Consider the following 15,226-nt stretch of genomic DNA (forward strand, 5'->3'; position numbering starts at 1 on the left):
GCGCGCGATGGATTGCAAGCCTTGTAAGGCTGATGACTCCGCGCGCCCTTTTTTTTGCATGAACAAAGTACAGGTTCACCCCCATCAAGTCATCTTACCACGCATGTTGCTGTGCTGTGTGGCGCTCTTCGGTCATATCCGATTGATTTTACTTACTTGGGGAAGAATTGCAGTCGACCAAAGCGTTAGGGAAAGAGGACCGACAATCCGTGACGTGTTTTGCACGTACGTAGCAATCAGAGTTGCCCGTCCACGGTATGCATGCAAGGCATGGGCGGGGGGACGGGGGGACGTGTGGGCTGCTGAATAAGGAGGCTCGCTAGGACTGTGTGTCACGGAGCTGCGTTGCCCGAATCCAATACACTATATGCTCGTTGTCGGTACCGCACGGTGTGATGTTAGACCGATAGTAATGCCGCAACAAAACCCAAGGTGGCTGAGCATGTTCAAGTGGTCGTCATCATCATCAAGGATCTGACTCTGCTTGTACCGTCGCCGACGACGACGATTCGCAAGCAGTGTGGTTGATCGGTTGCGAGCGTCTCCTGTCCTCAGGGTCTTGCTCCCCCTTTCCTTTGTTGTCCAACGTCTTCACACCGCTCCGCTCAATATCTTTTCTCAGCTCAGCTTCCTGTCGCGGGTCCTCGGTACCTTTGGCACTGTACTCCTGGTCCATGCGGTGCATGAGCTCTTCACCTGGTAATAATATACTTCGGTCAATTGCAAAAGGCAGACCTCGATGGCGACCGCGAAGCATTGCAAATAGCAACACGACTTTGCTCAAGCTGGCAAAGTCGCCGCAGAGGCTGTAGTTTTTACCGGGCACACCGAGACTCAGGCCGACGGTGCCATATGCTGATGTGACTTCGAAGAGTATGGAAAAGATGCTGAAGCCGGGATCGGCATTCAGGATATGACGTCTTTCGATGCAGCAGATGAGGAAGAAGACGAGGAATTGGAACCAGATGTCGTAGGCTAGTTGTTTCTGCAAGTGTGAAGCTACACCAGTAGCACTATTATCACTCTCTTCCAGTCCAATTGATCTTTCCTCATACATGTTCGTCTTCCTCAGTGTCAGCGTCATTGGATAAATCGAAATGTACCTAATCAAACAAAGGAATAAACGTTAGCATAATCTATAAATATCATCCATTCGTATTTGCAAGCAAAACTCACATGATGACGAGATACGCAACCAGACATGCTGGAGCAAGAGAACTCAAAGAGATGATGTACGCTCCACTGGTCCTGAGTCCACTGGCTTGAAAGAGTCCATCCAGAATTCGTGTCCCAGTCGACAGAGCCTCAACATCCGGCATCCCGATATTGAGAATCTCAAAGCAAAGCCACGCAGTGACATCAATAACAAACTGCGCGACGAATAAATACAGCGTCTCACGCGCCGGAAAAAGATAGATGAAGCAGCGTCTGGGATGCTGCAGCAAAAACTCCATTGTATTCCTGAACCGTGACTGCCTGGGTGCCATCTTCTTGAGTCCCCAAATCGTGACGCGAAGAAAGATCGGAAACTGCGTTTGGCCCGCGAAAGCGACAGTCACAGAGACGAGCAGGACATAGGGGTAGCCGCTGAAGGGGATAAAGTTTGCGTTCAATATGTTCAGACCACCATTTGCAAACTCAGTGACTGTGGCGAAGAAGCCCCACCAGCCTGGATTGATGCCCTCGGGTTGGGCGGTGTATAGCACGTTTTTGATATTCTCTCGATATGCATAAGGGAGGAGGAAGGTGATGCCGAGGAGATACCAGAAGAGTTGGTAGCCGACCAGAATCAGGAGTAGAGCTTGTAAAGCGCGGTACTCGACGCCTCCGAGTTCCATGCGATCTGCCTCGCTGAGATCGCGGAAGCGGCCCCTGGAATCCAAATGCGGTTTAAAGGATATGTAGTCTTGCTGCTCTGGTTTTAGTTCTGTGGCGAAGAAGTCGATGAAGCGGCGGAAGAGATTCTGTGCGAATTGTGTTTCCCAGGGTGTGGGGATGAAGCCGAAGCCTGTTTCGTAGTGGTAGCTGCGTTGACGAGGTGCGGGCTTGGTGTTCACTTTGGATGGGGTCTCATTGTGGGATTGTTTGCCTTGGGCTTGATGGCTTTGAGATACTGTGGATCTTTGTCGTAGGCCTCTGTTGCTATTACTACCGCTGTTTTCAGCCTGATCCGATTGGTAATTTTGTTCGATATCTTGAACTAATCGTTGCATTGTGTGCGAGTGCTTTACGACATCTGCTAGTTTCTTGCGGAACAGAGTTCGTCTGATCAAGACTACGGCTGCGGAGACAAATGGTATGTTGCCGACCATCATGAGAATGGCAAAGGTGGCTTGTTGGTAGCCAGATAGTGGGCCGAGATCGACCGGATTGAGACCTATCTTGCCGTTAGTCGGTGAATACAACTGATCTGATGACATGGCTTACCTGTTGTAGTCATGGCACTACAGCATAGGAACAATGCATCTGTATACGTCATATGGGCACTACCCAGTTCTTTCGGTCCATCGGCACGACCTTGACCATACACAACAAGCGAGGAGACGAAGATGACGATAATAAAGTACAGCATGTGCGCTCGATAAAAGTTCAATCTGAACACCTCATTTTTCATATACTTGATGAAGTCGTCTCTCGCCTTCCGCGGACTCTGGAGCTCTTCCAGTGGATCTGTCATGATTGATTCGTCCGAGTCGTCGTGGTCGTCAAGTGGCTGCCAGAACGAGCTCATAGTCGGTGGTCCAGATCAATTACCTTTGTACTGTCGCCCCGAGCTACCAGGTTCTGTTTCCGGCGTCATCCGGTCCAGGGCGCTGATGTGTTGTTGTTGTTGTTGGAAAGCCATGTTGCTAACATGCTGGCTGGGTTACGTTGATGATGTCACTCAATGTCACTTGCTGTAGCGTGTTTCCTAAGCGAATCAATAGCCGCCTCAGACACGAGGCATGATGGCCATCAGGTCCCTGTTTGTTGTGATTGGCGCATACAATTGACTTTTGACACGTCGCAACTCGTAGCGTTCGTTTCTAGTGATGGTTTGGCGTAAATTTATTCTAACTTGCGCTCACAACCCATGTACACACACTTCCTTGGTCTTCTAGGGATTGCATGTCTGACAGAGAGCTCTATACGTATAAGATATTGATCGTAAGAAATATAACCATGAACATATTGCCCTAAACGCCTGCCGTTGTCCTCCAGAATATCCAGCCTATACCAATAGCAGCATGTGCGTATGAGACCAGCTCCCAGAACTTGACATGCTAGATTTTATGAAGAAAGTAGGCCGTTTGATATACCCAAAATCCACCTTGCTTGCCATAGATCGCTCACTTGCTAAAGTCGATAGGATACTTTAGTACATCGTATTTATTTTCTGCTTTCGCCGTCTGCGTTCTTTTAACTTCTCTTGTCAAACGCCTGCTCAATTTATCTAATACTTTGTCTTGACTAGCAAAATCCCAACTTGCCATCAAGAAATCAGCAAAATTTGATCTGGAGCCTTGATCGCTGTTGCCAATTCCAGTGCGTAAAGGATTCGTTTGGCCTATCTCCACTATATGATCGAGTAACCGCCTGAGGATCCGTGTATTATAATGGTAGAATGTCAGTTCGCACTTTAGCTTATAGCGATATAAGATGGTAAGAATATAAGCAATATGAATGGCGTCAAGTTTCGGACGGGGTTTGTACACGGCCATTATTCGATTCCAAGGGACTAGAATGGTGAGGTATCTGAATGATCCAATGAGATTTGACGCAGCAAGTATGGACAAGAATTGCTGTAGATCTCGGTGCTCTCTGTCATGATGGTAATGATAACGTGGTTTGCAACAAAACTGGACCTGGCGTACGTACTCCGTGAGAAACTCTGAACGAGTGGCGGGATCACGCGCGAAGTTACTCCCCAGTACCGCTTGAATTCGATGGTTTTTGGGAGGTGAGTGTCTGCAACGTGCGCACACGTTGTCTTCATAGATTAGATCTTTGAGAAGGTGTGATTAATGATCGCAATGGCCCACAGGCCCAATGAAGACTAGTTGGTTTTTTGCGTATCCATCGGGTTTTTCGTAAACAATGGATGGGCCCATTTCGGGGAATGCGGCTTTGTAGACCATCAAACGTAACTCTGGTGGGAGTCCGGGTGAGCCAGTGAGACCATTGTTCACAGCAAAGGTGCAGAATTTCTTCGTGGCCTGTTTCTGGGGCACGTTTTGCTTCGGGTCTTTGGAGGCTGTGTGATTGGACTTTTCGCCAGCTTCGCCTTCGTTTGCGCGGGTACGGCCAGTTTCATGATATGATGATGTTGGTGTAGTTTCAGTCTTGCAGACCGACTCATGCGGTGCTTCTGAAGCTGTAGTCGTAGGGATATCCATGGCCAGAACGTTGACTGTGACGAGTTAGATGCATAAATTTTGATTGAGCTTTGGAAAAGAAGTGTAGATACCGGTATGATTTGGCTGAGAAAGCAAGATTATATGTGGCCTGTAGAGAGAAGAATGGACGAGCTATGGAAAGCACTATCAGATTGTGGAGAAGGAAAGAAGTAATTGTAACTAGTGCTAGACTCAAATAGGCAGAGTATCACTTAGAAGGCAGTCAAAGTAAAGGACAACCTAACAGAAAAGGGTAAACCGTACAAGGTAGAGTCCGTAGTAAGAGAGACACGGGCATGATGTTAAGCGGGGTGACACAAGTAACACTATTACCATGTAGCTTTCTAGAGCATGTTTTTGTAAGAACAGTAAAAGGGACATGCGCTGATTGGCCCGTGTAACAAATCTAGGCTACCAAGACATGAGTTTGCGCGAAGAATGCCCAATTAGGAAGTTAGCCTCTCTTGCTGTAATATTACCTGCGAACTATTCAATCACATGTAAACATGTTCACATGCTCAGCTAAAGGTAGGCATTCCACCCTATCACAACCACCCATATCCCTTAACGAGAAACTCTATTCTTCCTCACCGCTTACATCGCTAAACGTTCAAAAAAGAACGAATCACCGGCTATTCCGATACGGCAAAGCGCTTGTGCTTGTTGCTTGCGTGCTACAAGCACCGGATAAGCAAATGCGCAAAGTGGAGAAAACCCAAAAAAAAAGCAGCACAAAGTGGAGTTGTCTTCTCCGCCACACCAAAAAACAGGTACCTGAACCCTGGCGCGGTTCGGTTCCATTCAAACACGCGCGGCGCATTTGGCCTCCGGCAATAGTAGTAGCCCAGCCCCCAACCACTTGTGAACCCCGATGAAGCAGCAATGCGCATTCAAATACCCGCAACCCGCAAATCACGCGATAAAGCAAAAAGAGAATAGACAAAATACGAGATATATATGTGTGTGTGGGTGTGTGTGCGACATAATCTATCATCTTAGTCCGATCGGAATTCGGAATGATAAAAAGGGCACATTAGCAAGCGACAACGGCGATGTGTGTGTGTGTGTGGGTGACTCGATCCTTTTCTCACACCGTCAGATAGGCGCCCTGTCAAAACGCTTGCACCCCGCAATGACGGCGGGACTAGGCCGCTCGTGGTTATGGGTCATGGGGACGACAAGCGGGCGGCGGCAGCGGCCGACTCAAGACCAAATGCGACCTTGCGCATTCTCCATGTTTGGGCAATGTGACTGTTACCTCTCTCTCTCTCTCTCTCTCTCTTCTTATTTACCCAGCCTTCTTCTCCTCCTTCTTTTTTTTTGCGCGCGCTCTGTCTCTGTTTCGGTTGGCCGGTCGCTCTACTTTGCTTGCTGGGAGATTTAGCTATCTAGATAGCTAGTAGCGGAGCAATAGCATGCGAACACCGCAGTCACCGCCGTCATGACAGAACATCAGCTACCAGTTAATCAACTGGTCATTCTATGTACGTTTTTCATTACTGCATGCGCTCCCCCAATTAACTGCGTGCTTTGTCGCTAACCTTGTGTGTGTGTGTGTGTCTTTATAGCAATATGCCGCTTTGCCGAACCTATAGCCTTGACTTCGGTCTTCCCGTACGTCCCTGAACTCATGGAATCCTTTGGAATCCCCAAAAACGACATTGCGCGCTGGGCTGGTATTTCCTCGTCGATATTCTCCCTCTGCCAGGCGTTTACGGGCCTGTTCTGGGGCGCGGCATCGGATCGCTATGGCAGAAAACCAATTATACTGTTTGGCCTGTTCAATACCATGTGGACGATGCTGCTATGGGGCTTTTCCGTCAATCTGCCCATGGCATTGGTGGCGCGCGCTCTGGGGGGTCTGTCGAATGGAAATGTCGGTATCCTGCGAACGACCGTGGCGGAGCTGTGTCCGTGGAAAGAGCTGCAGCCTAGGGCTTTCAGTGTGATGCCCCTCGTGTGGACTGTAGGCGCGACGTTTGGACCGACTCTCGGTGGTGCGCTTGCGAATCCGCTGGGCGTGGATCCGCGGAAACCACGAGGTACCGCATTTCTGGAAAGGTTTCCCTACGTTTTGCCAAACATTGCCGCCGCCATATTCTTCACCGTAGGAATTGTTGTTGGCTGGTTGTTTCTCCGGGAAACGCTGGAGAGCAAGAAGCACGAGCCGGATCTAGGACTGAGGGTCGGCGCCAAACTAACATATTTTGTCCGGAAACTGCTGCATTTGAAGACGGAGAGAAAGGGTCTGGATGGCGAGAATGAACCTCTTCTCGGCCGGCAAAAGGCAGTAGACGCTGAAGCAGCTGCTTCACCTCGTGTGAAGAAACAGAACACCAAGGAGAAGACGCCCTCAGTTCGAGATGCTCTGACGTTTCAAACATCAATGAACTTGGTTGTATACACACTGCTAGCCCTGTACTGTCAAGCATACGATCAGGTAAGTTCATTTTACAAGTCGGTCTACCACTGCTAACCACCTATAGCTGCTTCCCGTATTTATGCATCACCCTGTCCAGCTCGATTCTGATCCCGCAGTCTCGCTCCCGCTCAAGTTTGCAGGGGGATTTGGTCTCGAGTCGCGCCGGATTGGCCTCATCTTTACCCTCTTTGCCATTACGAGCACAGTATGCCAATTTCTGCTCTTTCCACCCGTTGCTCGCCGTCTTGGAGTGCTCCGTTGTCTCCGCATCGCCTTCATCATGTTCCCGTTGGTGTTCTTTGTGACGCCATTTTTGTCGCTTATTCAGGACCCGATTTCGCGGCAGATTGCCATGGTATTGCTGTTGGTGGTTAGAGGGGTCGCGGGTACATTTGCATTCCCGACGAGCACCATCATGCTCACGAATAGCGCGCCGAGTCTACGCGTATTGGGAACGATCAACGGGCTGGCTACAAGCTTCAGTGCTGTTGGCAGAGCAGCCGGGCCGACGCTGGCAGGCGGACTATTCACGTGGGGCGTCAAACGCGGCTATGTGATTGTGCCTTTTTGGACGTTATCTATGATTGCATTTGCTGCGTGTATTCCGACATTATGGCTAGTGGAAGGAGAGGGGTTTGGTGATGATTCCGACATTGATGATGAGGAGAATACCGTCGAGGTTGTTGTGCAAGAGGAAGAGGAATGTGGGGTAGAGGATGGGAGGGCGTCGGGGCTACAGGACCGCGACGATGCAGTGCAGTCCGAGTCGGAGTTTGGGGATCTGGGCGAACCGCCGAACCTGCTGAGCCTCACGACGACACGATCGAGCTTTGGGATAGCATCGGACGATGAGGATGGGGGAGGAGAGCACGGGGGACAAAGATGGGTGGGGCATGGGCTGGAGCCGGCGAGAAGTCATTCACAGAGCAGGAGACGGGCAGTCCGAAGACGATCGTCAGTGCCTATCGGTATGGGCATCGGGTTCCGGCGATACAGTGCCAATCTTGGCAGCACGGGGATTGGAGGGGGAGGAGCGAGTTGGGGAGGTGCATAGAATGATGCATGTGGTGGTGCATGGATTGATGGTTGGAGTTTGGCGTTTGATATAGTTCAGTGGGTCTTCCAGATTGTTGCCCTTTGGGGCTAGGCGGGGTTACAGATGATTAGTTAGCTGCGGCTGACAATGAAACACGAGGACACAACTGATGGGGCAGCCCTAGGGGAGGAGGGCAGCATAGCGTAGCATACACACGTACAATAGAGCGTATACAGCGTATCGGGGGGCCTCGTTTGCAGCATGCACAGCAAAGGGCATAGGCAGGACACTGGTATGCATGAGCAACAAAGTCACACAGCTGCAGGCAGAAAAGCTTACGGAACTAGCGGCAGGTCTTGTGGCGGCGAGGATTCCGAGGGATCCTATGGCAGAGCATGGAAGGCCAGGCCTGTCCCGCGTTTCCAGCTGCAAGCGTAGGGGGGTTGGTGGATAGCTTCAGGTTTAGGCGGGGCCCGAAGAGCGGTCCACGACCAGACGGACAGGACAGGCGAGCTCTCAGGCCGGGGGTTGTAGTTGCAGTTGCAGTTGCAGCATATCGTCACAGGGGCGCGTGTGAGCTGGCTGGAGCGCTGCCAGCGTGCAAGTATGAAGAAGGATGCGCCGTTTGTCATCTGGCCGTCGGTCAGTATGTATGCAATGTGCAGCAGCGGTGGCGGTCAGAAGCGACCCAGATTGTGCGCCATGTGGAAAGATACGAGTTTACGCCCACCAACGGGGCACCTGTGTTGCTGTAAATAGCACACGCCGCCGGCATCACACAAGACGTGTTGGCATTAGCGTGCTGGCGGCAGATCGGCCACGGGCAGCCAGCCTGAATGCAGCAACGTGACCTCCGACCGACATGGCTGGCTGCTGCAGCCATACACATGCACACAAACACAACTTGATAGACATCGGCCGACCTCCCCCGTCCGGCCCTGCTGATAATCGCCATGCTCGCAACTTGCTTTTGCCATTGCTAGTCTCCTCGCCTGTGCCTGCGACCACCAACGACCGACGCAGACATCGAGGCCGACCATGGCTCCCAGGCCTACTTGACCCCAGCCCTGCCACCATACCCCTCGACTGCTCCTCACCACCCCCTCCTCCATTGTCGGCCTAGGCACGCTGCAACGGGGCCTACCATGGTGGGTATGCCCGACCACCTCCACAGCTCCGCTCCCTCGACCACCACCACGACCACATCCGCTAGGACCAAGACGACGGGGCTGCCGGGCGCCCAGGGCAGAGCAAAGGGCGTCGCCTTCACTGCCAATGACGCCACCACCCAGCCAGGTCGGGCGACATATCCACAACGTCCCCTCGCTGCCTCTATAAGCTCAGAAGACTCGGGCGACGATGACCTCCTGCACACGTTGCTCTCGGCCTCTTCCATTGTCAACGCCGACGCCCTCTCGTCCTCGGGCCACTCGACGGCCATGACCTCGGCCACCACCTACGATGACCGACCCAGCCCTGAGACGCCACCCGCAGCCCTACCATGTGCTCACCCTACCCTCTCGCTCCTCCAACTCGTCTCCAACACCGCCTCGTCTTCTGCTCTGCCCGACAGCTTTGACGTCAACGTCTCGCGCAAGGGCGGATTCGTGGCCGTCTACTCTGCGTCGAATCTGTTCCTGATCAAGACCCTTGAGCTGCCACGGCTGTGGGCCCGCACGCTGCAAGTCAAACGCAAACCGATTGCCGTTGACATTACCGAAGATGGCTTTCTCCTGGCGGTGCTGTCGCGACCCTCCCAAGTCGACCTCTACGAGATACATGGCGAAGGAACCGACCAGATCAAGAAGAGGCGGACCATCATGTTGGTGCACGAGGCTAGCTCCATTGTCGTCTCCCCAGATGCACGCATACTCATAACGGGGAATAAATTCGGTATCGAGGTCATAGCCATTGGTCCTGAAGTACCTGAAACTTTGCGACGGACGCTCTCGGGACCTGCAGGAGATGCGCTGGAATTCTCAGATGATGGGAGGACTCTGCTCATCACGGGGTATGCGAGAAAGTCGGATGGGTCTGCTTTGTTTGTTCTGCCTGGCTTGTACGACGGGCCCCTCACCGAGGAGGGGGAGCCAATACCACAACCACCCGAAGCCGCATGGACGGGCTCCGTCTTGTTTCCAGAGACGGCAAGAATAGCGCGCCAGGCTACACTTCTTCCAGACGCGGATACTGGCACGTTCAACGAACTATTTGCCTTTAACGCCGAAGAGGATTCTTGGGGCATCTACGACATTGCCTGCCAGCGCTTCACACAGAGGAAAATGTTTCTTCCCGATCACCAACGTTGGACGCGTTCGGAATTCGTCGACGATGCCATGCCTGCGGTATCGCCCAATGCTGACCTCGCAGCTGTCGCTCTACGTATTCAAGGCACAACCAACATATGGATCTATCAAGTCCCCGGCTGGGAGTACCAACCCAAGGAAAAGTCTAAACAGGAAGCCCCGATTCAACCCTGCTTTTGTATCCCGATACCAAACGGCGATGCGGGGACGTTGCAAGAGATTTGCGTGCTGAGATGGGTCAGGCTGAATGCCAATGTCCAACGACTCGTGGCTGTTGGAAATTCGAGCACAGTGCCTGATGAAAACGAGGTCCTTGGCGCGCCGTTGGGATCAAAGGGAGTACTTATCGTTCTCGATTTTGACAAGACGAGACCTCTTGGAAGTGTTCCGCCAACACCATTGAAGACAGAGTATGACCTCGATCCGCTGTGTCCTGGGGAGATGCTACCAGAGGGTTCGATTGACTTTGACCGAGAGGTTGAATTGGTACGGACCAGAACCATTGCCCAGCGTAGGGCTCAGGACCGTAACGAATCGGTATCGCGGAGAAACTCGAGGATTGGATCCACGCCTATACAACGTGCAAATGCTTCTGCTGCGAATCAACATGCGCCGCGACCGGTAATAACAACGGATGAGTCTGAAGAATTGACGCCAGAGGAGGCACAGGCCATGTTCGAAATTCCATACGACAACCAGCAGCCGAGGTCGCAGATGTCGCTAGCTAGAGCTGCTACTGTGGCAGCTGTATCTCCTGCCAACCGACGGCATTTACGGGCCTTGCCGTACAGGCCCCTGGAGTATCGTCGTGCAGATGGACACCGAGAGATACCTCACGAAAGTGACGCGGATAATTGGGTGCCACCACCACCAGCATACACAGCTACGGCGGCGGCGGCAGAAAGCGTTAGCTTGAGCCATCCCGATGCGCCTCCAGTACCACGAGCGTCTAGTGTGCAGCCAATGTCTTCCATGCCTCCCGTCCCTGCATTACCGAATACGTCTGTACGCATTTCACAGGTGCCTATGCATCCATACCAGCAACGACAGCAGTCCATTTCGAGTAACGCATCCTTTGCTCCGGATCAGGAAAGAGGCCGCAGACCGACTCTCATCCATCCGTCTACGTATCCCGCGCCACGCCCTTCGGATCCATTGCAAAGTCGACGAGGTTCATCAGTGCGCCCGTCAGGAAGTCAAATGTCATACTCCGCACATCCAGCGCCTTCGACATCCACATACAGGCCTCCTCCTCACCAAAGTGCAGTAAGAAACCCGGCCTTTGAACACGCCAACCAGGACCTCTATTCGTCTCCTTCGGTACCATCATCCGGCCCAGCAAACACAGGCTCCCGCCGCGTCTCCGCACCACACATACAACGCCGGCCCGTTCCACAAAACGCTTCTGTTCCTGCACCCTACCCCAACTTTTCCCCGTCGGCATCAAGACCAACCGTGGACCCGAGAATGGCCGCTCTGCCACCGCTAATCCCACCGACAAGTAACCACCAGCGGTTCGCGTCGGCCCACCAACTCCCCACCAGCGCGCCCCCACTTGCCAACCATGCCGCGAGTTTCTCGCACCGAGCCGCAAGTGCGCAGCAGATTCGAGGACAGTCGCTTAGTGCACGGGGTGGTGGCTCGAGAATGGACTGTCGTCAAAATGCGGACTCAGAGGGAAAAGATAACGGGAAGAAGGCCAAGAGGAAGACGCATTGTGTCATTATGTGATGGGTTTTAGAGGTTTGCGCGACGGGAGTGGATGTATATATGGAGGGTTGCAAAGTGAAAAGAGGCATGCAAGTAAAGTATCATGAACTGATGGATAGAACGGTTGTTTTTTTGTTTTCGGTTGTTTACGTATATACCCATATCTTTTGAGCTCTTTTTGTTTTTTCGCGTTGCTTTGTTGTTAGATGGGTTGATGGTTATGCATTGTTATGCGTGGAAGGGGGGGGGGGGGGGGTGGAGTGCATTGGCGTGGTAGCGGTAAGAGAAGATGTGTTACGCCGCATGAGTTGTACTCTGCGTAGTTTACGCGACGAAGAAACGGAGATACGGAGAGAAGAGTATACGTTAGATACCCTTTATCCCCACAACTTTGTGGGAAATAGAATACATGGATTTTCTGGAGCGGAAGATCGACAACAACGCTTGTTTTTTTTTTTTGCTGAGCACCGTGTGTATGCGGGGAAAGACGATGAAACGACTTTGAGTAGTTTTTTTCTTCTTCTTCTTGTTCTCCGAATTTCTATTCTGAGCTGATTGCACATCAGGGTGGAAGAAAAAGGCCATAGCTGTAGGAAAGAGCGTCATGGGGCTCGAACGCAAAAGTAAATACGAGGCTTAACCGCACATCTTCGAACAAACGACCGACTTCCACAAAATGCGCTCTCAGAGGACAACTGTTTATCGTACTTCACAAATGCAAAGAGGACGAAAACACACAGATTTATGACAATCAGCCAGAAGCCAATACATATTTCTATCGATATCCACAACAGCGCAGTGATGTTCAAATCAACAAACGCAATAGCGACATCCCCATGTCCCCACCAGAACTTTCAAAAAAAGCCAATAAAACACAAGTGGTATAAGCGATCATTCCATTAACCAAAGAATTTTTCCCTTTTGCTAGTTTCTACAAAACGACTAGCCAACCTCATCTTTGAGCAACCTCGAGGCAACAATTGAAGGAGAAAAAAAGAAAGCGAAAGGAAAAAACGCTTAGAGCATGAAGGCAACGGCGGCGGCGGCAGCAGCGACGAGGCCAAGACCAGCAGAGAGACCAGCAGCGGCGTTGGTGGTCTGCTCGGGGAGAGGAGGAGTGGTGCTGTTACCGCCAGTGGGCTTGGGGACGGTGCCGTTGGGGTAGAGACCACCGGTACCGACGGCCGCAGGGGCGGAAGCCAGAGTGGTGGGGTAAGGAGCAACCGAGGCGGCAGGGGCGACCGAGGAGGGAGCAACGGGAGTGTGGGCAGGGTAGCCGGCGGGAGCAGACTCGGCAGGGTAGCCAGCAGGGGCGGACGAGGCAGGGTAACCAGCGGCGGGAGCAGATGAAGGAGCAACTGAAGGAGCAGCAGACGAAGAGACAGTACCGCACTTGCCGGCGGAGATACCGAACTGGGTGCTGTACTGGTACTGGCCGGTCACATCGTCGATGATCTGGAGTCCGTAGCCTTGGTTGGCCTCGGTGACGGGGAGGTCAGCAGCGGGGGTCCAGCTCAGACTGCCGCTGTTCTTGATGCCCTCAGCGAGAGAAGGTCCGAACTTGACAACGTTGGTGGAAGGGCCCTTGAGGAGAAGGACGGAGACAGTGTTGAAGGTGGTGGGCTCCCAGGTGATGGTGAAGGGCTCGCACTTGGGCACAATCTAAGGGGTGATGAGTCAGATTTTTTGTTTGTCTCGGAGGTGTCGAATTGGGAGGGGGGAAGAAAACATACCTCGTTCAAAGGACGGGTGATGGGGTTACCCTTTGGGTCACCGACGGCAGGGTGGATCTGGGCGGCGGCGAAGCCAGCGAAGATGGAGATAATGGTAGCCTTGGAGTACATTGTGATTGTTGATGGGGGGGTGTTTATTAGATTATCGCTGGGATATCGATGGGAATATTATGTAGCTTTACAAAAGCAAGGGGTAAAGAGTGACGACTGTGGGAGAGTTTCTTAAAGAAAGGCTGAAGCAACGAATGTCTTCTGAAGGCTGCAGTAATATACTGTAGGATGGGAGGGAAAGAGAAGAAACGCAACTGAGGCGGCACGGCATGCGCATTCTTATTGAGAGCGGCCCCCAAACGGTCCTATGCAGGGATAGAGGCATTGACTAGTGCTGACAGGAGATTGGACAGAACTTTGTGCACATCGGCACTACTCTGCCTTGGTACCTGAATTTGACCCGCTAGGCCGCAAGAGCATCTCATCTGAGGGCCTGGAGCCAATGGCGGCGCCCTGGGAAATTGCAGCCAGGTCAGGTTGGAGACAGCCAGGAGGGTTGGTGGCGGCACCGGTGAGCTGCCTGGCCCTGCTGGCACGGCCTATTTCTGGAGATTGAGGCCTGGAAGTGGTGCATCGGAAGGGCGCCTGAAGAGAAAACAAAGGAGCTCCGCGCCGCCATGCCCGTTGACAATGGTCTGCCAACCCGCGGGAGATGAGCGCACGCGCGCGAAGCATCTCACGACGACGACGACAACGACCAGGATGCCTTGGAATCAACTACGCTATCGACATCGTATCTGCCGTGGGCCTCCAATTCGACATGTGTCTGTGTGTTGTATACATACACTCTGTGAACATTCATACATACTAGGTGCGATATATGCGCGCGCAACCCCCTTTGTGCGCGACCACTCACCGCCCGCAATTTGACAGCTTCACTAGGCTCAGGAACAGTCATGCACACTACCGCCAGCACTGCCCCTGGCCCCTCTCTTAGGCCGCCCTCCAAAAAAGGAGAGCATTGCGCTTGGCGCCCTTCCCTCGTCTTGCATCATCCTCATCTCTGACAAGCGAGCTGCACTCGTCATAACCACCCATTGCAATCCTCCACCCACGACCAGGCCTTGCGCTTGTCTGGCCACAATAAGCCCGCAAATTACCGCCGTCCACCGCCCGCTCCGACTACTCCTCCAATCGTCGTCGCCCTCCAAAACCAACCATGCTGCGACTCCACACTGCGACACGGACATTTGCTCACGTTTCAGTATGCTTGTTGGGATTCAATTCTTCTTTAGAATTCGACTAACTAGGCTGCTGAATTCATGTCATAACTATGTACAATGCGTCGACTACTCTTCGCTTGGCCCATCTTCACAATCAAGGGGGGGGGGGCCAATATCCTAGAAACAACTTGCTCGTAAGCACCTCCTGAAACCGTGACATTCCTGTGTGCCAGGTAAACTCTGTACTTTAAAGCTTGCGCTTGCAAGGTGGGGCCCCGGGTGGAAAACGAGCGAACGCGTCGGGGTATCTTCGAGGCGGAATGGGATTCGTAACATCGTCATCTCGTCATCTCTCGTCAGTGCGCAGCTTGCACACATATCCTCTCTTGCCCGAGGAGCGGGCTTCGTGTGCAGATCATCGTGCAACAA

General features: G+C 52.5%; 7 protein-coding genes across 7 annotated transcripts; 3 read left to right on the forward strand and 4 right to left on the reverse strand.

Moving 5' to 3' along the window:
* Positions 1-466: 466 nt before the first annotated feature.
* Positions 467-2,677, reverse strand: COCCADRAFT_4449 (uncharacterized protein; the record flags this gene model as incomplete). The annotated part of the gene is made up of 3 exons (XM_007713366.1): positions 467-1,103; positions 1,177-2,377; positions 2,428-2,677. The coding sequence occupies 3 exons, from the start codon at positions 2,675-2,677 to the stop codon at positions 467-469; spliced, it is 2,088 nt and encodes a 695-aa protein (XP_007711556.1).
* Positions 2,678-3,329: 652 nt separating this feature from the next.
* Positions 3,330-4,376, reverse strand: COCCADRAFT_36168 (uncharacterized protein; the record flags this gene model as incomplete). The annotated part of the gene is made up of 2 exons (XM_007713400.1): positions 3,330-3,869; positions 4,023-4,376. The coding sequence occupies 2 exons, from the start codon at positions 4,374-4,376 to the stop codon at positions 3,330-3,332; spliced, it is 894 nt and encodes a 297-aa protein (XP_007711590.1).
* A 1,441-nt stretch (positions 4,377-5,817) lies between these two features.
* COCCADRAFT_94360 (uncharacterized protein) lies at positions 5,818-7,852 on the forward strand (the record flags this gene model as incomplete). The annotated part of the gene is made up of 3 exons (XM_007713401.1): positions 5,818-5,860; positions 5,945-6,816; positions 6,863-7,852. The coding sequence occupies 3 exons, from the start codon at positions 5,818-5,820 to the stop codon at positions 7,850-7,852; spliced, it is 1,905 nt and encodes a 634-aa protein (XP_007711591.1).
* Positions 7,853-8,979: 1,127 nt separating this feature from the next.
* On the forward strand, positions 8,980-11,871 carry COCCADRAFT_4452 (uncharacterized protein; the record flags this gene model as incomplete). The annotated part of the gene is made up of 1 exon (XM_007713367.1): positions 8,980-11,871. One exon carries the CDS (start codon positions 8,980-8,982, stop codon positions 11,869-11,871), a length of 2,892 nt encoding a protein of 963 aa, XP_007711557.1.
* A 695-nt stretch (positions 11,872-12,566) lies between these two features.
* On the forward strand, positions 12,567-12,737 carry COCCADRAFT_94303 (uncharacterized protein; the record flags this gene model as incomplete). The annotated part of the gene is made up of 1 exon (XM_007713402.1): positions 12,567-12,737. A coding segment is annotated over one exon (171 nt), but the record flags the coding sequence as incomplete, so codon positions are not given.
* Positions 12,738-12,867: 130 nt separating this feature from the next.
* Positions 12,868-13,694, reverse strand: COCCADRAFT_36171 (uncharacterized protein; the record flags this gene model as incomplete). The annotated part of the gene is made up of 2 exons (XM_007713403.1): positions 12,868-13,512; positions 13,584-13,694. The coding sequence occupies 2 exons, from the start codon at positions 13,692-13,694 to the stop codon at positions 12,868-12,870; spliced, it is 756 nt and encodes a 251-aa protein (XP_007711593.1).
* Positions 13,695-14,006: 312 nt separating this feature from the next.
* Positions 14,007-14,532, reverse strand: COCCADRAFT_36172 (uncharacterized protein; the record flags this gene model as incomplete). The annotated part of the gene is made up of 3 exons (XM_007713404.1): positions 14,007-14,193; positions 14,278-14,351; positions 14,491-14,532. The coding sequence occupies 3 exons, from the start codon at positions 14,530-14,532 to the stop codon at positions 14,007-14,009; spliced, it is 303 nt and encodes a 100-aa protein (XP_007711594.1).
* Between the last annotated feature and the right edge of the window lie 694 nt (positions 14,533-15,226).

Source organism: Bipolaris zeicola (genome assembly GCF_000523435.1).
Source record: "Bipolaris zeicola 26-R-13 unplaced genomic scaffold scaffold_60, whole genome shotgun sequence".
In the NCBI taxonomy this organism is placed as follows: domain Eukaryota; kingdom Fungi; phylum Ascomycota; class Dothideomycetes; order Pleosporales; family Pleosporaceae; genus Bipolaris; species Bipolaris zeicola.